We start from the raw sequence: 23471 nt of genomic DNA, 5'->3' as shown, positions 1-23471 counted from the left end.
TGGACCGATTCTAGACAGTAAATATCTACAATCACCACAATTGTAGACATTAATATCTACAATCACTAAAATTGTAGACATCAATGTCTACAATTTGAACAACTATTGTCAAGTATGTTTAGGAATTAAAGACGTAAAAAAGACATAAATTACTGAAATAGTAACATATAATTAGTCATTCATCCATTACTGAAATACACTCCAAGTTCCAAAAAGACATATAATTAGTCATTCAACTATAATAACTAAAATTAGTTCCAAAAACACATACAACTATAATAATTCATCTATTCCTCTCGGACAAAAGAACTGGACTGTTGCATGTAGTCTGGTTGTGACCAACTTCTCCATATCGCGAAAACTTCCTATGAATAGGCTCTTCCCCTTGAGAAGGTATTCGTCTCTTCTTCGGTCTACCGGCGACACGTGATCTGTGTGTCGGAGGCTTGTCTCTCATTTATACGACAAATATGTTCACTCTCAAACCTGAATAAGAAAATTCAGAAATCAGAATAACTTTAGATTGATATGTATAATTGTAATAAAAATTGTCATAAACTGTAGACTTATAAGTCTACAGTTAACAACAATTGTAGATATCGACGTCTACAGTTGTAGTAACTGTAGACTTATAATATCTACAATTGTTACAACTGAAATTCCTGCATAGTAAAATCGCATATCTGATTCTTATTATCGTGTATGAAAAAAATTAAATGTCTACAATGAGACTATTTGTATATATGTATATTTACAATTACAATAACGACGTATGACAGGGACAGTCTACAATTTCAGAGATTGTAGACATGTATATCTACAATTCAAGAACGCGAAAAAAAAACTCAAATGTCCAAAAACACGAAGAACAACACACAAACAAACCCAGCAACAAACAATACAGTGACGGCGGGTAATACTTGTATTGGATGATTTTTTTTTTAAATCGTATCAATCGTACGTCTACAATTTTATGTTATTGTAGACATAATTATAATTTTCAAAAATTTGTAGACATAAATGTCTACAAATTTTTGTAATTGTAGACATACAAGTCTACAAATTTAAGATCAAAATATTACTGAATATTTAAAAAAAAAAATAATTGTAGATGTTTATGTCTACAAGTTCGATAATTATAGACATGTTATCTATAATTTCTATGATTGTAGACATGTATGTCTACAATTTGTATAATTATAGACATATCTCTACAATTATCGATACTCATATTAGAAATTTGTAGACATATATGTCTATAATTATCGCAATTGTAGATATACATATCTACAAATATCGAAATTGTAGATAAAAAAAATAGTAGCAAGATCAGGATAGTAAGCTATATGCAGCAAAAAAGACATTCCCTGATATCCAAATTCTGAAGAGAGTTTGGAAGTTCTTCTACTGGAATTGTACGCAAGCCCATTTTGGTCCAGCGTCTCAAGATGAAACATAAAATAAAAAATGGATGTGGGCAATATTAACTCCATAATGTTTCAGACATAAGTACTCACCATAAAATCAATATTAGGGATGTAACTTGTAATGTTCCAAATGATAAGAGTAGTGATGGATGTGGGTAGTACTAATCAGTGAACTCAAGGAATATATTGTTGGGGCATTCCTTGATCTTCTTCTTGAGCTCATCACTCTGTCCCAGCAACAAGGGACATCTTTTAATCTGCAAAAGCTCAAGAGAATTCGGGAGTAGTTCTATTCGGACCAATCAAATTACGGCGAAGCCACTCTACCACTATGGTCCGAGACTTTCTCGTCGATCATGGCTTTGATCGCCTCGGGTCTCCCTCTGTGGCGGTTTCCAATCTGGAGATTGTAAGCCACATTGTCAATTTTGCACCCCTTGTCCTTCATGGCTTCCCAAAGCTTCTCGGCCTCAGCGCGCAATGCACCCCTTATCACAGTAGCATTGGTTCCTGACGCTCCAAAAGTGTATATGTGATTCTTCTAAAGAAAGAAAACATAAAAGTATCCAACCAAAAATGCCAAAGCTTTCGATTTTAATGGAGTCAAGTGGGCGAAGAATTAGGCTTACAGTGATGACCATTCCGTAGCTGATAATTGCAATCAGCTCTTGGTGCATGAATCCCATGTTCCTGGTCCCGAAGAACCTGATGGCCCTCGGTCTTTGCTGCTGAATCGCCAGCAATTCATGCCGAACAAAAAAGTCAATGGCGAATTAGATTACTAAGCAAAGAATGAAAACCAAACGAAACCGAGAATATAATTAAATAAGAACCTGAAGATAATCGACATCGACGAGGACGCGCCTGAACTCCGATTCCAAAACAGCGGCTTCCCTAAGCTTCTCGACCTCTTCGCTTTTTCCGTTCTTGTACATTGCGTTGATGATAGTGGTCAGAGTGCACTGCGGTGACTTCGAACCCTTTCTTCTCCATCTCATGCATCATCTCAATGGCTTTCTTGGTCAACCCTTTTCCCGCAGTACGACTTCACCAGAATCCGGTACGACATGCCGTCCGGGGAAAACTCGAACCTCTTGGAAATTTCGTCGAACAGTAGGGGTGCTTTCTTGAAGAGCTTCGAGTTGTTGCACGCGGTGAGTAGCGCGTTGAAGGTCTTTGATTTTGGGGTCGTTTTGGTGGGATTCGATGAAGGTCTCGACGTCGGATAATCTCCAGGATTTGGGGAGGTTTCGGACGGTGATTTCCGGGGCGTAGCGAGAGACGGACTGAGCGGCGAGTCTTCCGGCGGGACGAAGGGTTTTAGGGCTTCGTCGAGGTCGTTCGCGGATCGGAGCTTGGGGGTCGGTTTGGAAATGGAGATGGAGGTACAGAAGCGCCGGCATTGGTTAGTTCTGCGATTCTTTTGCAGCAGAGGAAATGAGAAAGGTATAGGTGAGTTTGAGGTTTGAATGAACAAAAATAAAAATTAAAGGGCAAACTGGGTATGGATTATTTATCTCTCCTAAATTCACTACTAAAAGTGTCTAAAAACAAGTAACTCAATATTTTGGTCCAAAACAATAAAATGACTACTAGATCCGGCCATTTCCCTTTTTTTTTTTTTTCAATTCACTTGGAAATATTCAATGTTGAGATGATCCAATTATTATTTTATTCTTTTGCAGATATACTAAATGGGACGAGAGTTTAGTACCTGGGTAATGTTGGGCCAGCCTTTTAGTTGAGAGGCCCAAAACTACCTGGGCTAAAGCCCATATAATGCCCAATAGAAACTAATGTTCTAAAACCCTGAAAATCCAACGCCTACAAATACTCGATCAAATTCTTCGATAAACCCTAGCCCCTCTCTCTCTGCAGAAAACCCTAAATTTCGTTTAGACCTAAGCGAAAAGCAGAAATGAGACCTCCGAGAGGTAACTATTCAACTTCAAACTACCCTCTCTGTCTCTCTGTGACTGCATTTCTTAACTTTGTTTTCGTTTCACTGACTCTGTTCCGATTTCAGGACGTGGTGGAAGAGGTGGCCGTGGAGATGGCGGAGGAAGGGGATTCGGCGGCGGCCGAGGAGGAGGAGGCCGAGGATTCGGCGGCGGCGATAGAGGAGGAAGAGGATTCGGCGGAGGAAGAGGAAGAGGCGGCGATAGAGGAAGAGGAGGCCGCGGAAGAGGAGGACCGGGAATGAAAGGAGGAAGCAGAGTCGTTGTCGAGCCTCACAGACACGACGGCGTTTTCATCGCTAAAGGAAAGGAAGACGCTCTCGTCACCAGAAACCTCGTCCCCGGAGAGGCTGTTTACAACGAGAAGAGAATCTCTGTTCAGGTATTTGATATGATTCATCTTGAATCAATAAGTGAATAGTCGAATTCTTTCAAATTTCTTTTTATTAATGTGACGTTTATTTACTCGTACAGAATGAGGATCAAACAAAAACCGAGTACCGTGTATGGAATCCTTTCCGTTCGAAGCTCGCGGCAGCGATTCTCGGCGGTGTTGACAACATTTGGATTGTAAATACATGCTCCCCAATATATTTTATTAATTTGGTTTGCTATTAATTTTTGTTATTGATGAATGTATTATTTCTCTGAATATGTAGAAACCGGGTGCTAGGGTTCTTTACCTTGGTGCTGCTTCTGGAACCACTGTCTCTCACGTGTCTGACCTCGTTGGACCTGTAAGTCATACAGAGAGTGATTTATTCAAAATGTGGTTGATATGTTTGTGTTATTGAATTTATGGTTTTTTTTATTGTCTGGTTACAGTCTGGTGTAGTGTACGCCGTTGAGTTTTCGCATAGAAGTGGTAGGGATTTGGTGAACATGGCGAAGAAGAGAACTAATGTTATCCCGATCATCGAAGACGCTAGACACCCTGCAAAGTACAGGATGTTGGTCGGCATGGTCGATGTTATATTTTCCGATGTTGCTCAACCCGATCAGGTTCACCATTCTGTTACATTTTTAATCAACACATTTGAGAATTTATCATATATGTGCGGGTTTTTTTTTCAGTGCCATTATATCTTGTATTTGATTAATCATTTACTTAAACTAGCTTATTGCCATTTCGTACATAGAAATCGTTTTTGTTTTGCTATAAATTAATGCTCGTCAAAATTGTCTTGATTGTGGGTAGTGTTTTTTTGTTATACACTCGCATATGATGAGTTACTCGGATTCCCCTACACGACATACGTATGATGTTAACCCGAGCTATCTGATGCATTATAAGGTTTTAATCTTTATACTTCCAAACGCCTGTGATTTTTAGTGTAACAGAGCTAGTTACTTCACATGTAAATACTATGTCTTTTTATTTTCAACTCTGTTTTTTTAGTAATATATTCACTTTCGTTATATCTGCCAAGCACACGATGATCTTACTCGGATTCCCCTTCAAGACACTATGGGTGATGTAAGCCCGAGAATCTGATGCTTTGGCTTATGGTATTGCTATTTAATTTTTTACTCTCTTGTAAGTGTGTAACCTATTGTAATGGAAGATAAGACATTTTCGATGACGGTAAGGCAAATAGCTTTCAATTTTTATTGGTGTAGAATGTTATTAATTTTCTTCTTTCTTATCCTTCTGTGTCAACCCTAACAGGCAAGAATTCTAGCACTCAATGCTAGTTACTTTTTGAAAGCTGGTGGTCACTTTGTGATCTCGATCAAGGTTTGTGATATTCTCGAGATGTTTTTGGTCTTCAAGTTTTGGCTCACTGTTTCTGAATATAACCCTAATCTCGATCATTTCAGGCCAACTGTATCGACTCAACTGTTCCAGCCGAGGCTGTATTCCAATCTGAAGTGAAGAAGCTTCAGGCTGAGCAGTTCAAGCCATCGGAGCAGGTGACTCTTGAGCCGTATGAGCGTGACCATGCCTGTGTTGTCGGAGGCTACCGTATGCCTAAGAAGACCAAGGCGTGATCGTATTATCGTTGCATGTTTTTGCGACTTGTTTGAGTAGTAACTTATTTCTCTAGTGTTTTTAAGACTTAGTCTTCATGTTATTTCTTTGGCGCTTGTGACAATGGATTTTTCATTTCATATATCTTAAAAAGTTTTGTTTCTGTTCCCTTGCCAGATTCTTCTAGAAAACTAACCAATCCACAAAACCAGTATGAAACGTGATACTTGCAAATAAAATAGTCTTAAACTAAACGCTTCCCAAATGGGATTCATAATTAACATCAAGCTTTCATCATCTCTCATCAATACACTTCATTTAGGCCAAGATTAACGATGGATATTAAATTTTTTTAATCTTGTTCGGGGTACATAGAACACTTCTACGAATTCCTCTGGTTGAATTGTCCGTGTAAACCCTCAATGAAATTAGTAAAGAAATAAGGATTAAAAGATATTCTAGGCATAAATTAAAAAAAATTATAATAACATAAATTTCATCTATTATACAATTTAAAAATTATATAAATCTAATCTATTATAAAAGTTAAACCATTGCTTTGATGAATAACCACAAAAAAATAAGATCATATTATAGAATATGACGTTCATCCATTAAAGTTCTCCGCCACTCATATTCGAGATGACATACAAGGCAAAATAATTATTAAAAATCTATACAAGGCAAAAATGGAAGAGAAATTTCAGATAAATGATTATCCATTAAAGTTCAGCTATTTAAACTTTATCAAACTTAGACTTTTGATTCTCGTTTAGATAAATGAAAAATAAACCTTGTAGGATAATTGTGCCGTAAAACTATGTCGTAATTCAGTCATTTTAAACGTGGATTTGGTCATTTGGGGTCTCCGTTAATAAAGAAGAGAAGGGTCCTAGATGAGTCTAATTTTTTTTAATTTTATTTTTAAGGATGAAATAGTCCTAACATCTAAAAAAACAAAGGAAAAAAAATACTTGGGATATCTACTGTACGTAAAGGGATGTTAGAGTTAATAGCATCAGAATAACAGTTCATCTACAAATAATTACAATTGCCTTATTATTCCCCGTCAAGATTAAAGTTTACATATGCTCTGACATGTTTTCTACTCAATGCTCCAAGGATTAGTACAAAACCCAGCACCATATATATGCATAAATAATAGTGACAGATTTCACACTAACCCACAAGCTTGTGGTCCTTTTTTTACCTCTTCCACTGAAGAATTGGTCAGAAAGATGGCAAAAAAAAAAAAAAAAAAAGTATCAGGAATTTTTTTTTTTTTTTTCAAAGTACCAACCAGCCTTTACAATTACCGTTCCTTCGCCTCTGCTGGATTGGACTGAACCAAAGCAAGTCTCTACAGATATTCGTCTGCCTTAAGTCGGTTTTGAAGCCCACATTCCGTTCTGATCGCCTCCAAAAGCTCGGGAGACACAGCGGGTTGACTATCACGCTTATTTTCCAGAACTCTCGTCGTGTTTTTCGGTGCGATGTTCTTATTTTTCCTCCTCTTGTCGAAACCACTCTCCCCGGCGCCCCAACCCCGATAAAGTATGACTTTGCTCGGCTCTTGAGAGACTAGGACGCCACCGGTGGCTTGCTGAGAAAAGACAAAACACAGATACGAAACATAGCTTATTATAAATTCCTTGGGGTAAAACTGTAATCCCGAGAAAAGAGAAAGTCGACGAACAAACCTCCAGCATGAAAACAACCTCCTGGATCGACGTCCCTTTGGCTCGGCCTTTGATGTTCACTATAGCGAGAGGATATTTTTTGAAGTGCGCGTTGATTGTTCTTGCGATCCCGGTTATAATGTTGCTCCTCCCTAGTAAGAAATAACAAACAATGTGATGTCAAATTACTCGGATTTAACTTTGGTGAAGCGTTTTTAAGAAACGGTGAGACGAGACTTGAGTAGTTGAGAACGGAGAGTTTTACCAACTGCAAGCACGGGTCGGTATTTCATTCTGAGGGCTTGTTGCCGCAAAAGAAGCCTCTCTTTGTTGGAGAGAAAAATAGGTTTCGGTGCCGTCTCCTTTTGTTCTTTATCCATCGTGACAGAAATCGGCTCGCTTGTGTCTGATTTAGCCGATGAATCAATTGCCACATCACCGTCGTCGTTGTCATTATCATTATCATCATCACCATCATGATCATGATCATCATCTTCATCTTCATCTTCGTCGTTGACATCATCCAAATCCTCGTAGCCATTATCATCATCACCATCAGATACCACGGACTGAGCTCCGACGATACCAGCGGTTGAGCTCATATCGTTGAACTGTAATCCAGTTAGCATGATCGGTGAACTTTTAAGTACAGGACTCTCGTAGATACTTATGCTGTACATTTATCACGGAAAGATCTTGGGTGGGAACATCTAAATATATTGTCTCTTCGAGTATACTTGCACACAAAATTCATTTGTTTGGTCAGTTTTTTTTTTCTTCTAGTGACAACATTTACACTACCAGAGACTATTGAGAACAGAAGCATATTAACATGTCTTATTGACGTGGAGTTGAATGAACTCAATGTATCAGTAAAAAAATACTGCCAAAGTTTTCATACCAAAAGCTTAGATCTATCATCAGAAGTTACCAAATCATGAATTGTTGGTATACTGATGAGATTATGGACCTAGCAATTGAAATTAATAACAAGTCCAACCTCTTCTTCATACCTAGACAGCAGTCATATTTATCCTTCAAAAAAATGATATTCTATCAAGACTTGGGTTATCGGAGTTGTGACTTTGGATATTTCGGGTTGAGAAGCCTTTGGCTCTCCTAATACAATCCTAATCTAAAATGGTCAATGTCTTTCCTCGCATAGTCTCCCCTATTTATAGACTAATACAACTCCTAGTCTTTTTATATTAATCCCTGGAGTATATATTAGTTAATACAATTACCCATACCTCATCAATCTTGTCGAGGGAAGTTGAAGATTGAACGTCGTGATCGCGCCCCGAAGCTTCAGCTGACTCTATCCTTTCTGCTTCCTCTGGGACCTAAATTTTGTCCGAATCATTATTCCATTACCACCCATAAACATTTAATGATTCAGACATGAATGAAATCGGAAGAATGTTAAAGTAGCTAAGCTAACCAGCTGACTTGATTCATCAACACGCTGCGTTTTCTTTGCTTCCTTGTCTTTAACCTGGATTTTAGACTATCAGATACATTTGCCTACTTCGATATTAATAAGGTACTTTAGACGAAGAGACATGCTCAAGAAAGCTCGAGCATGAAGACAAGAGTAAAACTCACCAGCTGACCCTTCAAATCCTCGATATTTTTGCCAAGCTTCAAAACATGGAGTTTCAGGGACTGCATATTATAAAAAGCAAAAAGTGGTTGAGCATGTATATGTGTTAACTTACTTTTATGCTGTGATTTTGAATAACAAATGAAATAAATGTGACAAGGCAGTTTATTTACCTTGCGACGCTGAGCCTCAAGAGAGCGTTTCAGAGCTGCTTTTTTATTTAGAAGTGTCTTAGGCCTCAATGATTCGGGACGACTGTAATTCTTTCCGCGGTAGACAATTATAGCGTACCCCTTATTCACCCGTTCCACCGCCACTAATATCCCGCCACTTTCGGCCTCTAGGGTTCGTGCTTCTTTCTGAACAACGTCGATGCTTTTCTCGTCCGATATAATCTTCACAAGCTCCCTATATTTCCAGTGAAGGTGCATATTCTCAATTGTTCCATCGAAAACGCCGCGTCTACCTAAAGAGTTTGAGGGCAAGTTGGTAATTTGGAAAATGTCCGAGTCGAAAAGGTTGGAGCAAAGGTTATCAGTCAAGAGAAACATGTGCTCAATAGCCTGAACTTACCCAATAATAGGAAAGGCTTCATTCTTAAACCAATCTTCCTCAGCATATATCGCTCCTCTGAGCTTATACCCTCTTTGTCAATTTCGGGTTGTTGGCGCATCTCTCTCCTCTCCAGCTCTGCCAGAATTCTCTCCGCTTTTTCTTTCTTTTCTAAGGCCTGGTCAACACAATGATCTACTAAAAAACAGAAACGGATATAAAAAAAAACACTGACCTAGAAAAAAAAAAGCCTTAAATTGATAATACCATTGACAACTTGGTGCTAGTTTTTTTGACATACGCCTCGGTAGAACTTGAATATTTATGTACTGCTTGGTGCTTCACTTCGTTATCTCTGATTCCACTTGGTTCACTCACACTAACTTCATCCCGTGCAATTTCTTCCAACAAGGTATTTTTAGCCTGCATTGCAGATTTTCTTCGTTCTTCTATTGCAGAAGAGACTGCGAGCGGCAAGAAATCCTTCCCTCTATATAGGGTTATAAATTCCCTATCCCGAGCAAGAAGTGTTCCTCCAGTCAAATCCTGCAATGATATCCATTGCAATTGAGAACTTTCCACTAATAAAATTAATTCATGAATATTTTTTTATCCTTTTCCGAATCTCCACTATATAGACTAGCCTTCATACGCAACGGAATAACCATTTTGATTAACCAAATACGAAAAATCCACCGAGCATGAAAATCATAGTGTAACCTTTAACTCTTCAGCCATTATTTCACTATTCGTGTTCTGCACCCCTCTTTTAATAGAAATCTTGGCGACCTCGCTCTTTTCCCAGAGCTTGACGATAGAGGAAGCCAATCCTTGAAGATTCCGATTTCTACCTGTTTGAGACAAGGATATATAAACTCGGGAAAAAAAAAGCATTAAAAAACATTTTAGTTTTTAAGTACGGGCATTCAAATCACACTCACCAAGCGCAAAGTGGATCGGAATCGGCCGAGCAAGCCTCCTCAATGTGGTCATCTCGTTATTCGTGAGTTTCGGGAACACGCCATATGGAAGGAGCCGAAAGGGTCTCCGGTAGCCGCGGACGACCGGAGGTAAGAGATCCGCGTCAACGGGAAGCGGGTCGGGTCCCCACCAATCCGAGAAACGCGGGCCCAACCCGTCTAAGAGGCGGTCCGCTTCTTCCGTGATTTGTGCCTCGCCGGGAAGTTCGAACCGCACTCTTTGCTGCAGCCCAACGCCTTGTACCAACCCGGGTCGAACCGTTTTATTCGCCACGGTTGCTCTGCCTGGGTCGGATGAAATACCCGTCTTGATTTGATCGCCATCTTCGATATCTTCGGCGTCCTTTCTAGAACTTCCGTCCCTAAAAAAATATGGATACACGTATTTGGTACCTCTATACAACACTATCTTACTTCCGCTCCTCCAAACAACCAAGCCGCCGGTTTTTTTCTGTCAATGTTAGCACAAATGCGAAACGAGAAACGCTTAGCACTCTATCAAGTATCGAATTGCCACCAAAATGCCTGTCTTTAAGCTACATTACTATACATAGTCTTGCAGTTTAAATAATGAAGTCACCAAAGTAACAATCTTTTATCATATACAACAGAGTAATACCATATTCCTATAGCGCGTAAAGCGAAATGAGCACTCTATCGAGTAAAAAAGTTGGCACCAAAATGCCGCTTTGAGATACATTAAGCTACATGGTTCGTTTTGATTGCCATTTAAATAAGCAAATCATGAAAGTAACAATCTTTCATCAGATATAACAAAGTGATGCCATTTTTTGGGCATGAACGCGAAAGGAGCACTCTATCGAGAAAAAAAAACATTGGCACCAAAATTCCATGTTTAAGCTACACTACTCTATATAGTTCGTTTTGATTGCAATTTACATAGCTAAACCACGGAACAAACAATCCTTCACCGAACTACGAAAAAGAAAACAAGAAAACGAGTAAAGAAATTGAACCTCCAACATATCGTGAGTCCGCTTCATGTTCATTCGACAAAGATCTTCGCACTCGATCTTCACAATCTCGGTGCTCCGCCACCGCTCGTGAATCCCGTTCACGATTCCCTCCGTAATCCCGGCCTTCCCGACCTTGAGCTTCTTCCTCGTCTCGATCCCCACCCTCCTCAGCCGCCGGAGCTCCGCCGGAGGAAGAGTCAGCTCCGCCAGAGTCGGAACGCTCCCCCTCTCCTCTCTCTCCATCCCTCCCGTCGCCGCCTTCAATTCCCTCTTCTCCACCCTCACCTCTCTCTTCAGCTCCCGAAACCTCCCGAACGCGTTTCCGGTTCCCGGGGCCGGAACCGGAGTCTCCGGCGAGCTCCAGCTCGTGTCGATCGTGTGCCCCACGCGCCGCTTCGGCAAGTGGCTCGGAAGGGGCACGAAGATCTCCCCCGCGGAAGAAGTGGAGGGTTTCGAAGCATCGTTTTCGCGGGAATCTCCGTCGGCGTACCCTAGGTTTCGGAGCTTCTCGGCGATTCTCTGGATGGCGGTCCTGGGAAGCAGGGTCTGAGAACCGGCATTGGGCTTGGAAGCTCGGACGGTGAAGCAAATGGAGGTTCTTCTAGGGTTTTCCGAGGAGTGGAATTTGGGGAAATCGGAATAGAGAGAGAAGAAGTAATTTGGCGGGAGAGAAGAGAAAAGTTGAGTGTAAGTGTTGAGAGGTTGAAGATGCATTTTTTTCTCTTAACTCAGAATTTCAAAGATAAGGGATATATACAATTCAGACCAAACTGGAAAACGACAGAGACATTGATGTCGTTTTTTATTATTATTATTCCTATTGGGAATATTTCTCTTTATAGGTTATTATAGGCTTATAGTTATACACTTGTACTACAAAAATATAGTCAAGTAAACTTAATAAAACCAAATATATAATGAATATAACTACATAATTCTATACAGATACTAAATGACGATAGTAAAATATGTTCATACTTAATTTTTAGTATGAAATATTATTTGAGAGTTAAAATATTACCAATAGCTATGTCGTCAATACGACGAGGAAAAGTGCATTTTTGGTTAATTTTACTAAGAGCTAAATTTTAACCAAAAATAACCGTTTTGATTAATTTTTTTACGAGGAGCGGCGAAATGACGGAATGTAACCGTAAGGATTCCATTTACGAAATCACTGAAAAAGATATTTCAACAATGAACTACATACATAGTCCTGCAAGAATATGGAACCACCATGCATGTTTATTGCAACCAATATACAATTCCAAGGTAGATTACAGTGAAGCCAAATGAGAACATTTTATTTTATATGTACATACAAACTCTATACCCAATCGGCCATTCATAAAACACAATCCGGAACTCACATTTCGTATGCGGTTCCTGACCTGAAATTTAACAAGAAAGTAGTCGAATAAGTGCCAATCAATAAGAAACTTCATTACATTTCACACACGACTTTTTCGAGGGATATTTCTCACATTTTGTGGAGAAGATACTCGTCCAAAGTGATGGGCTTGGGACCGCCGAACCAATCGATCAAGAAAATGTTCTCGATCTCCAATTTGAAGAACTTGAACCTGTGATTCTTAGGCCAGTCTGTCAAAAACAACAATCCCCAAAAAATCACTATTGTGAAAAACCAAGTCTACAAGAATTGTTCCAAGTTAAACTATTTAGTAATAAGATCTGCGAAAATCTTTGTTTGGCCACTCCAAAATAAAAAAGCTTAAAACTTTTCAAAGGAGATACATTTATTGATATCCGATATATCTCACAACAAGAGGACTTGAAGAAAAAACACAAACCCAATTTCGTATCTTATCATACCTCTCATCTCCGGATGCTTAGAGAACAACGCGATTTTCGCAAACACTCCTTCTTCGGATTTCCCGTCAACTAGCTTCAACTGAAACACAGGGTTTCCAATAAAGCACACATCGATTTCAATATCTCTTCGTAATCCCATCGAATAAGACAATACAAGATAACCAAGTGCTTCGAGAGACTCGTAACTCTCCCAAAAGACTTTAAACCCAAACCGAGACTAATCCCCGCCCCTAAATTCTTGTTTTCCGCTTCTAACAAGTCTTAACTAAACTAATTCACAAAAACAAACCAACCTTCCCGGTGAGAGTGAGCTTAGAGCAAGTGGGGTTCTCGGGATCAATCTCGCCACAGGTTCCGAGGGTGTGTTCGCTGACGGTGAGCGAAGCCCTCGGGTCCTTGATCGCATATCGAGCCGTTGGATCGAGGGTCGTCAGATAAAAGTAAGGCACACCTTTTCCTTTCCCCGGAACCCCGTCGCTGAACGACACCACGTTCCTTCCCAATTCCAATAAAAGCGTGAATCAATATATACCTCACTTTTTTTCTTTTTTTTTATTGTTATTGTTATGTTCATCGGAGATGAAAGCTTACCCGAACGGGGCTCCTTTTAGGTCGCTTGCGATTGTGCTGCCAAATTCAGGTTATCAGAGCAAGGATCAACAATGACAAAGATTAATTTTTTAATTTTTTTTTTTTTCAAGTGTGGTTTGCGGAAATCAACAAGGCAATTAGGATTCTGATCAATAAATTAAAAAAGGCATTATGTACACCCATTATAATTATTTCAGTTGAACACCTCCAAGAACAAATTCAATAGCCCAGATACCAATTAACAAAAACTCTCAAATCATATACTAAAATCATACAATGAAAATCCAGAAGCCTATAAATAAAACAAAAAGCAAGTAATTAAATAAATCAATTATCTAAACATGACTAACAAACCCATATGAACAATAAAAAGCTATGGAACACAGAGAGAGAGAGAGAGAGAGTTAAAAATGCATACTTTAAGACACCCCAAGAATTTTGGGCGACCAACCAACGAGCGGTGGCGGCGGCGTTATCCGGGTCGGGTTTCTTCGGCGGCAGAGTCCGACCACCGTCAACGTCATTAGAGAGCAGTAAAAATAAACAAAAAATAAAGTTGACAACTTTATCTGTAGTATTCATTTTCCCTCTCTCACAATATTGTATTTGTATGAAGTCTTTGGGAGAGTATAGCTCCTATATTTATATGTTCACCAAGACCTCCCAGTTGGTCCCAAGGGAATAATATATACAATAAACAAATAAATAAATAAAAATTTGAGTAAAAATCTGCTACAGCCGATTATACACAAATACATGAGCCATGATTCGTGATGTGAGGGTAAGTAAAGTCTCACGTTTCCCTCTGACTCTCCCAAATTTGGTTCTTTGAGAATCCCTATAATTTATGAAAAATTGTCTAATTTGCTATCAATTTTATGACATTTTTCCACTTTTTACCAAAATGCTAATTTTTTCCAAAATACCACCATCTATGTCAACAATGTTGACATCTATGTTTACCCTTCACTATTAGATGTCAACATTGTTGATATAAATGTGGTATTTTGAGAAAAATTAGCGTTTTGGTGGAAAATGGGAAAATATTATGAAATTGATGGCAAATTAGACAATTTCTCATAATTTATTTATCCTCTAAATTAGTATGTCAATAATAAAAGTAATGTTTGAATCTGTTGCCACAAAAAAAAAATGTAGTTATACATTATTTTTAACATATTTTAAGTATCTATCTCTTTAGATTATTATTAGTATCTTTAATCACTCCATTTTTTTTTATCATCTCTTGTTCATCAATAAGATTGGGACATTCACAATCACAAGCAGGGATTGACTTTATTTGACTAAGAAACAAGTGGTATGATATTATGGGAGCAAATACAAGTTGCAAAGCCTAACAAAGAAATCGAGTGTAGTGAATTGAAAGAGCAAAAAGTAAAATTTGGGCCTAAATATTCGGGCCCCTACGGCATGGTTCATGAGTCTCGACCCCAATCAGTTGTCGCTTTTTTGAGACTCTATCTCGATCACGTTTTTATCCACACTTATCCGTTTTATTATATTTTGTAGTTGACGACATAAATACGAATAATGCACTTTAAATAGTTTAAAATAAAATATATCAATGGAAGTTTGTTACTCCTTGTAGCTTGTACTTGTAGAAGAAATCAATGGAATCAAATAACTGAAAGGGAAAAAGACCAAAAAGTAATATTTTGGGGAAAAAAATCATTATTTCTGTTGGGCTGGGCTGAGATAAGCTCATTTGGGATAGCCCATATATACAAAAACCCAATAATTAAAAGTCAACGTATAATTACAACTAGACACACGAAACGAAACCTGACAAGCGACGGCAATCTAACTAAATAATTAATTTAAACTGTAATTAAATAAAAAAATAAAAATAAAAAAACCAAATCGCCGTCTTCTTCTTCGCCTCTCTTCTTCACTGGCTTGGAGATCGAGACCAAGGTTGTACACACTCAGAGATCGGAAAACCCTAACCAGAGAAAGAGGATTGGATCGAGGAATGGGATTCTTCACTCTCGCCGCCGGAGGAATCGGCTTCGTCCTCATCGGAGTTTGCGAAGCCCTCTCTTCTCCGCCGGCTAAAAGCCCTTTCCAGATTCAAACCTCGCCGATGTCGAACCCTAACCGATCTCCACATTCCTCTTCTTCTTCTCCGACTACGTCGCTCGTATTGGCGTCCCTGCTCTCATCGCTCGCCGTCCTGGACTCGCTCTTCTCCTTCTTCGACGCCGTTAACTCCGGCGACCGAATCGGCTCGGCTCTCCAGCTCCAAACCCTAGCCGTGGCGTCTCTGTTCCTCCTCCACAGCGTCGCCGGAATCCTCTCCAGATCGTCGGAGTCGATTCCCCTCCCGTCGCTTCTAATCGACTCGATCGCGCTCTTCGCGTTCGCGGAGGAGTTTCTTCTCTTCTACCTCCAGAGGAAGGACACGTCGGGGATCGAGAATCGGTACTACGATCTCATCCTGGTCCCGATCGCCGTGTGCGTCGTCTCGACCGCGCTCGGGCTGAGATCGCCGGACTCCGGCGTCCCGAGGCTCGGCCGCGCGGCGGGGCTGGTCCTCCAGGGGACGTGGCTGGCTCAAATGGCGGTCTCGATCCACACGGGAATGGTCGCCCATGGATGTTCCGTACACTCCAAGAGCCGAGGGAACTTCACCGTCAAGTGCAGAGGCCACGGCGACTACCACCGCGCCAGGGCGATCGCGACTCTACAGTTCAACTGCCACCTGGCACTCATCGTCGCCGTCGCCTCGGTGGCGTACTCCGTGTATGCCAGGAAGTTCGCCGGAGATTTTTCCTCATCTTACAGACCGATCGCCGCCGCCGAGATGCGGACGCTAGAGAGTCAGGCGGAGCAGTTTACGCTGGACTCCGACGAAGACGGAGAGATCAAAGAGGAACAGAATCTGGCTGGCTCGCCGGAGAAGATTGCTTTGAACGGTCATCATGTTTCTCATCTGTAACAACACTCTGTTCTTTCGAGTTGAGAATATTAATTTACCTATTTTTGGTTGATGAGAATCACCTTTATTGTGGGAATATGTAGATTTGGATTATTAGATATTTAGCACTAGCTTTTGAGTATTTTGTACTCCACAATTTGAACTTTCATTAATTTTTCTTGTAATACACACGTTTCACAATCATATATCAAAATTTTCTGATTTATTCGAGCTAATTAGTAGAGAAAAAAAAAGATAACTTGTAAAGCAAGACGTTCCCATGGTCCAGGGCTGAAATCGAGCTCTTTCGTCTTCGTTGACACCAATAAAATGTGACCCTCGTTCTTTAAAAAAGCTCCAAGCTTTTCTCTTCCCGGCCCACCAAAGGTCCGATGCGCTCGCCTTCACCAGATCGAACGTGTAGAAAAAACTTCCTCCGGTCTGACAACATGGCAAGAACGAGGCTTTTCCGTCGATCTGGAAGAATCTCAGCCTCCGGTCGAGCCCAGCCGCGTTGGCGTCCACGAGCCTCAAGAATTCGAGCCCAGCCCGGAACTAGTTATCCTCGTTCAATTCAAACAGATTCTCCGGACCCTCATCGTCCGAGGAATCCTCGTAATCTCCACGGACTTGCGAGCCCGAGTCGGGTTTTGCCCACTCAGGTTTAGCATGTTAACTCTGGCGATGTTGATCTTGGTGACTTTCTCTTCCTCGCTGCAACTATGGGTTCTTCTTCATCGCTATGCTCGTCCAACGATTCCAATCTACGGGAAATCAGAGCATTATTTGCAGTACAGTCCACGTAGAACAGAGCGGTGCTTTTGTCCGGCCCGTCTTCGTTGGCGAACCCGAGTTTCTTCATTTGCAATCCTTCTTCGATGGCCGATTTTTCGTCTCGTTCCTAATGAGCTTTTTTTTCCTCTTCTTGATCCTCAGATCGTCAATCTCGCTTTCTTCTGCAGCATCATCCAAACTCTTCTTCGAGTATTTGCGTGTAAGAAGGCTCGTCGTTCTTATCCCTCTCTGACTTACGAACGGCTTTTTGAGATACTAAAGCCATCGTTTACAAGCCAAGTTTTCCTCTGTGCGTGGGTCGATAAACCCTCTCACACGGAACTTGGATTTACTTATAAAATTGAGCGCATAGTTGCAACAAATTCTTCTAAATTCTTCTAAAAATTCAAAAGCATAACTAACTAAACCACGCGAAACATGTCAATTGATCTAAAATCGACGGTTTTTTTTATACCAAATAACAATTTTTTTTAACATAGCAAATCTTTCATATTTTATCATACCAAATCCGTTGCTATCAATCTCATACGTTTTGAATTCCAAATTATAGATAAAAAAAGTATTATTATTTATTTAAATAATATTGATTATTTGAATTGTTCCAAATTTGTAAGGATGATGTTGACTATCGATTTATTAGTAAAAAAAAATCCCGGATTTGTGAGTCCCCCGCCGAGAGAGATAGGTTTTATAATTCATTGGTTTTTTCTCTCCCAAACCCAAAGACTGAGCTCTTTTTAGCATGACTAAAATGACATGAAGAATACCCGATCATCTATATTTGAATTGCCGAAATTAGAACTCTATGTAAGAATTGAAGCTCCAAAAGGTGAATTGGGTTTATGATTGAGTTTCTTTAAATGTGTAAAATTCTATCGCCAAGTTATGTTAATTAATATACAAATTCTTCCTCATTTAGTTCAAGAATAAAATTGGATGATATTATGATTTATGACAATAGTAAGTAGCATTATTATTATGAGAGAAGTTGATTGCTAAAATGATAATTGATAGAACATAAGTACAAGATATCAATCTTTCTTTATATTGGAATTTGTAAAATAGACGTGGAATTCCTTGAATACTTATTCATGTTTTTAGTCTTGTATTGGGAATGACAATGAGTATACTAGTGCCTGTATGACTTCAACAACGTATTGGACAAGAATACTGATGGAGCTAACACTTATTTTTAAAGTATTTTTTCGTCTAGAGGAGATACTTGTTTAATTATTCACTACCAGCCCTTCTTCCATATCTCTTCTTCCATATTGGTTATATTCAGTTTAGTAATTTATAATTGGTAGTTAATTTTATTCTCGCTTTGTTTTATCGAATCTCAATATCGGTGCTTTTTTTTTTTATGGATTTTCATTTCTAATATTGCTCTTATTAGACTTCTTTTGTCAAGATATAGATCAAATAGTAAATATTATTTATTAAGTGGTCTACGAGCTGTGTCTCAAAACGATTAGTTATTAAATATCTTTAACTTTATGGTCGTGATCAATTTATAACTAATGCTTCCATATCACTTGTTGAGAGATATACTTTTATAAACCTTGTAGCCATATGAACCACAAAGAAGACCAATTACTTTTCATACGAGAAAAAATGGAGATGATTGCATTGTTGAGTGTGATCAGAATGACTTTGGACCTTAGTTAGGCCGATTGGAATAGTGACTCCTTCCACGGCCACAGAGACAATAGATAAGTTACAATAGATATTAATAAAAATATAATAAAAATGTCGCTTTTGTTACAATAGATAAGTTCGTTATGAAAGTATATAATAAAAATGTCGCTTTTGTTGTCCCCCAATTAGATATTAATTGTTTTAACATTAGTTATTGCTGTTTGGTTAATTTTAATGCTGTTATACAGTTATACTCATTGATATAAACAACTCTAATTTACCTTTTCACTTTCTGACCGTCCCCACATATTTTCTTTGCTTTTCCCTTTTCATAACCAAAAAAAAAAAAAAAAAAAAAAAACTGTAAAATTAATCGTATCGTTTAGTGGCTTGTAGCACTATCCTGAATACACCCAAACAAAGATTTGAATTTATAAAGAATAGATGATCTGAATTCCGCTAGGTCCTTATTTTCTACTTCTCCAAGCTATTACATTATAATAAATTACATATATTATTCGACATTTCAAAGTAAACTCGAGAGTCCCTTGTTGAACAGACAATAATTCGAGTTGTAATTTAATCAAAGTACTGCTTGGAATATTTTTGAGTTTTTTGCTGACTATATTAATTAAGACACAAGTCATATAATTAATTTAGCTACGCCACATTTGACGAAGCTTGTGTTTGAATTCTCAACTTTGTTAAGCCCTCGAATGTTGGAGCCATTCTTTTTATTTTTTAAACATGGGAAAAAGAAATTTTAGACCTTTACTTCAGCAACGTCAAAATAAAACGCTATTAATTGATGGATAGAAATTATTATTGCATATTGGTCCAGCAAGTCTAATCATCGTATATAAAAATTATTCGAAATATGAGAGATATGACTAAATCTCTAATGGGTATTTTAAAACAGTTGCTCCAGTAATAATATCAAAATTTTATTAGCGTAGTTTTTACATCAAATAAATAATAATATATCAAATTTGGTATAAAAATTACACCAAAATACTTGCTTAAAGATATTTACATATTAATAATTGTATATAATATATTTTGTTTTCTTATAAAAAAAATAAGTACTATAATAAGAAAACTTAATATTTGAGTGTATCTTTTATGATTTATGAATTTTAAGTGAATTTATTTATTTAATTATTTTATAATATTTGTTCATTTGTTTCACAAGAAATCTATCATTAAATGGGTAAAAAATAGCCCGAGTTTACCCTGAACCTGGGTGTACTCCAAATCTATTAAAAATAAATGAGTATGAGTAAAATACAATTTTAGTTTTATATATAAGACCTAAATTCTATGTATCGCCATCCCTAATCGGCTCCTCCACATCTAACTATTTTCCACTTGACTAGTATACATTAGTAGAAAGAAAAGGAAAAAGAATCCCTTGAATTTGGGTAACACGTTGCAAGCAAAAAGAAAAAGAATTTCGGTACGTAACACATAACACGTCAATATAAATGCGAACCTAAACGATCATGACAGTCTGTTTCAGTATAAAATCTGTCAAAAATTAGACCAGACTGGCCTAAAGGATTTAAAAGTAACTAAATCCATATGAAATAAGAAGAAAAAAAAAAATTGGACTGAAACACACCAATAAAATGGTTCGGTCCACTTGAAACGTTTCAGACTATCTTAAAACCTTTAGAAAAAAATAGCTTGGACCGTTAGACCGTTTATCTAACGTTTTAAACCGGACCGTTTCGGATGATATCATTTTAGATCATTTTTTTAATATTAACTACTCCGATCTGATTGAGATCATAGATTATAAACTGTTTGAGACTAGTCTGTTTTATAGACCTTTATTTATTTATTTATTATATATATAGGTCAAAACTTTGCTGACCTGTTATTCGAAATCTTGACGTTGTATATAATTAATTTCTCACTTTTAAAAAATTCAATCAACTAAAAAAATTAGCGAAATTTAATAACTACCATATATTTATTTGTAAATCGACTACATATTCGCCATATATAACCCTAATAAGACAATATATAGGGTAAAATGGTACAACAAACAAAACAATCTGGAAAAAAAAAAAACAGTACAACAGTACAAGCAATGATGAATGAATGATTGATTACTTAGTTTTAATATAATCATACGATCATTTCAAACCGCGACGTTATAGAGATCGCTAATCCCGGTAATATCATCTTCATGCAAGCCCTTGGTGAGTCCGGAGCCAATCTGGGGATACATGATCGCACCTTCGACGGAGCTGTGCATGAGCCCCAAAATGTGGCCTATCTCATGCAGAGCCACCGTTTCGACGTCGAAAGCTCCGTCGACGGCTCCGATCGACCACGACTCGTCCGCGTCGAAATGAAGCCTCCCGTCCGTCGGAGGAAACGCGTGGGCCAGGACTCCGCCGGAGCCGTCGAACGAGGCTCCGTCGCCGTGGTCCCCGCGCTCGAAGCTAACCCTAATATCGGGCTTAATATTCGTCGCGCTTTGGGCCCGAGAGAATTCGAAGTGCGTGTTTCCGGCCCAAGTTTGAAAAGCCCGGCCCACGGCTCCCTCGGTCTCGGTCGGAGTCCCCGGGGCGAAGCCGTAGGTCAGGCTGCGCTTCTGCGGCGGCCAAACGGGCTCGCCGGAGAAGAACTCGTAGCGAGACACGGTCCCGAGTAATTTTCGGTTCTTTTTATTATTATTTTTAGGTGTTTTCGATCGCATCCTCGTCTCGTTGTCGACGAAATCGGAGACGGCGCAGCGAGGCGTCGACATTTTCGATAGGGTTTTGGGGTCTAGGGTTCCGGTGGGTTCGAGGTTGTAGTTTCTTTGGTAGGTTTTGACGGCCGTTTCTAAGAGATCGTCGAATGCCTCGTCTTCGTCGTCGTTATTATTGGATGCGACACTAAGGGAATGTGTTTGGGATAGGGTTTTCTTAGGGTTTGTATTTAAGTAGCCAAAGCGTTGGAGGTATTTTCTAAGCTCAAGGATGTTTTGGTTTTTGTCACCCTTTTTAATTCCTTCAAGGTGCTTGAGAAACTCAAATGGTGAATTGTGAGGATCGTGATGTGAAGCATTTGCAATTAGAAAGCTCATAGTCATGACGATAATTATGATGGGATGAAGAGAATAATGATGGGAATTGAAAGCAAGCTTGGACGCCATGAGGATTTCTTCTATAAAAAAATGTAATTTTTTTTTTGCTCTATGTGATTTGAGCTAGATTTTTGGTACATTGGTTCGTTAAGTTTTCTGGTGTACTTATAGGGAAACAATTTCCTTAGAATTAATAAACAGGACTGTTTGGTAATCAGTGGTTATTTTTTCGTTGAAATTCAATTTTGTTACCATAATTCTACGTAATGTTCTAGATTTTTGACGGATCAAAGTACATTATTATCAGAAAATAAAGTTAGATATGAATAAAATAATCGGGCATGGAAATTTCCAAATAAGTGTCGTCTTATTAGACCAATACTGGCCCAGGAGCTAGGACAAATGGTAATGTGCTTAAATTTGTAGACTTGTAGTGATATTTGGAAGAAAAAAAATGCATATTCTTACTTGTAACTTCTACTGGAATTCTAATCATATTTTTCTATTTTTCAATACTAAACATTATAACTTTTAATTAAAAAATGAAGAACTGCCACAGATAGTCATATTAGCTGTTATTATTTTAATTTGTAACAGAATAGAAAAATAAAATTAGATTTTATTAGTTAGTCTAATAATGGTATATTTGAATTTGAGTGTGATAAAATAGTATTTTCACGTTTTTTAATTATATTTATAGTTTCGTCAAATTATTATTAATAATAAACTATTAGAAATTAATTTTCTGCAAATGCCTAAATCTCAATTGAGAAAAGAAATTAATTAAAAATCAATGTAATAGTAAAGATATGGTCGAATTTTTATATCAGCACATGATCGATAAATCTATATACATGTGTATGGTATAGAGACCATATGTTGAAATATCATCATAGACGTGGAGTGCTAGCTAATCTCCAACGTTATTCCGTGATTAGCGCAATTATTTTGCATATTTCGACTTATAATAATGACTAGTAAGACTTAAGCAGATAATTATGATATATTACGTAAACACTATCATTACTTAATGTTGTGATTTGCATTATTTATTTATTTTAGTACCTTAAATCTATATATGATTTGAACTTCCAACAAGATAGGCCTATTCAACAAATGAATGGGAGAGTTAGGTATATAGTTTCATATACTTTCTTCCAAGTAAATAGTAGTTTCATATACTTTCTTGACCAGCGATGACGTTTCTCTTAAGGTGTTTTTTTCTCCAATTTTTTTATGAATCTGTGGCAGAAGAGTATTTTATTTATTTATTTTAATAATGGTGATTTAGATATGGCTTTATTACAATCAAATCTTCTTGAAATGATTTTTTAAGTTTTATTTACTAGATCGGATTTTTTAGTTTCACAGGTCATCAGTAATTTAGCATTTTAGCCACATCACATTCAACGTAGCTTGTGTTTGAACTCTCAACTTTTGTCATGG

General features: G+C 38.2%; 5 protein-coding genes and 2 non-coding genes across 8 annotated transcripts; 4 read left to right on the top strand and 3 right to left on the bottom strand.

Moving 5' to 3' along the window:
* The first annotated feature begins 3246 nt into the window (after positions 1-3246).
* On the top strand, positions 3247-5520 carry LOC149406020 (rRNA 2'-O-methyltransferase fibrillarin 2-like). Its single transcript, XM_089608266.1, has 7 exons — positions 3247-3361; positions 3454-3767; positions 3860-3955; positions 4045-4122; positions 4211-4387; positions 5055-5123; positions 5207-5520. Exons 1-7 carry the CDS (start codon positions 3346-3348, stop codon positions 5375-5377), a joined length of 921 nt encoding a protein of 306 aa, XP_089464392.1. The 5' UTR covers positions 3247-3345; the 3' UTR covers positions 5378-5520.
* On the top strand, positions 4602-4672 carry LOC149406022 (small nucleolar RNA snoR60). The gene has a single exon (XR_016301856.1). It is a non-coding gene; the product is annotated as a small nucleolar RNA snoR60 (small nucleolar RNA).
* LOC149406021 (small nucleolar RNA snoR60) lies at positions 4813-4884 on the top strand. Its single transcript, XR_016301855.1, has one exon. It is a non-coding gene; the product is annotated as a small nucleolar RNA snoR60 (small nucleolar RNA).
* Positions 5521-6481: 961 nt separating the features above from the next.
* CFM2 (CRM family member 2) lies at positions 6482-11867 on the bottom strand. Its single transcript, XM_089608208.1, has 12 exons — positions 11149-11867; positions 10133-10622; positions 9912-10042; positions 9459-9737; positions 9213-9369; positions 8813-9105; positions 8642-8701; positions 8478-8531; positions 8287-8379; positions 7302-7647; positions 7058-7188; positions 6482-6960 (listed from the first exon to the last, which is right to left on the bottom strand). The coding sequence occupies exons 1-12, from the start codon at positions 11860-11862 to the stop codon at positions 6718-6720; spliced, it is 2991 nt and encodes a 996-aa protein (XP_089464334.1). The 5' UTR covers positions 11863-11867; the 3' UTR covers positions 6482-6717.
* A 419-nt stretch (positions 11868-12286) lies between these two features.
* LOC149406018 (Pyridoxamine 5'-phosphate oxidase family protein) lies at positions 12287-14231 on the bottom strand. 2 transcript variants are annotated; one of them, XM_089625506.1, is made up of 6 exons: positions 13991-14231; positions 13573-13608; positions 13275-13476; positions 12982-13060; positions 12633-12750; positions 12287-12539 (listed from the first exon to the last, which is right to left on the bottom strand). In XM_089625506.1, exons 1-6 carry the CDS (start codon positions 14152-14154, stop codon positions 12515-12517), a joined length of 624 nt encoding a protein of 207 aa, XP_089481632.1. In that variant the 5' UTR covers positions 14155-14231; the 3' UTR covers positions 12287-12514. The 2 variants fall into 2 exon arrangements, with proteins under 2 accessions (XP_089481632.1, XP_089481639.1); XM_089625513.1 differs by having other exon boundaries at positions 12287-12750.
* A 995-nt stretch (positions 14232-15226) lies between these two features.
* LOC149406017 (plant viral-response family protein (DUF716)) lies at positions 15227-16736 on the top strand. The gene has a single exon (XM_089607647.1). The coding sequence runs from the start codon at positions 15566-15568 to the stop codon at positions 16529-16531; it is 966 nt and encodes a 321-aa protein (XP_089463773.1). The 5' UTR covers positions 15227-15565; the 3' UTR covers positions 16532-16736.
* A 4239-nt stretch (positions 16737-20975) lies between these two features.
* On the bottom strand, positions 20976-22094 carry LOC149406016 (metalloendoproteinase 5-MMP-like). The gene has a single exon (XM_089627419.1). It carries the CDS (start codon positions 22092-22094, stop codon positions 21090-21092), a length of 1005 nt encoding a protein of 334 aa, XP_089483545.1. The 3' UTR covers positions 20976-21089.
* Positions 22095-23471: the final 1377 nt, after the last annotated feature.

This window comes from Urtica dioica, chromosome 1, assembly GCF_054948205.1.
Source record: "Urtica dioica subsp. dioica isolate 48M chromosome 1, U.dioica_male_clone48M_v1_H2, whole genome shotgun sequence".
NCBI lineage: Eukaryota > Viridiplantae > Streptophyta > Magnoliopsida > Rosales > Urticaceae > Urtica > Urtica dioica.
Note: the sequence above shows the minus strand (reverse complement) of the source record. Positions and strands in the feature narration are given on the sequence as shown.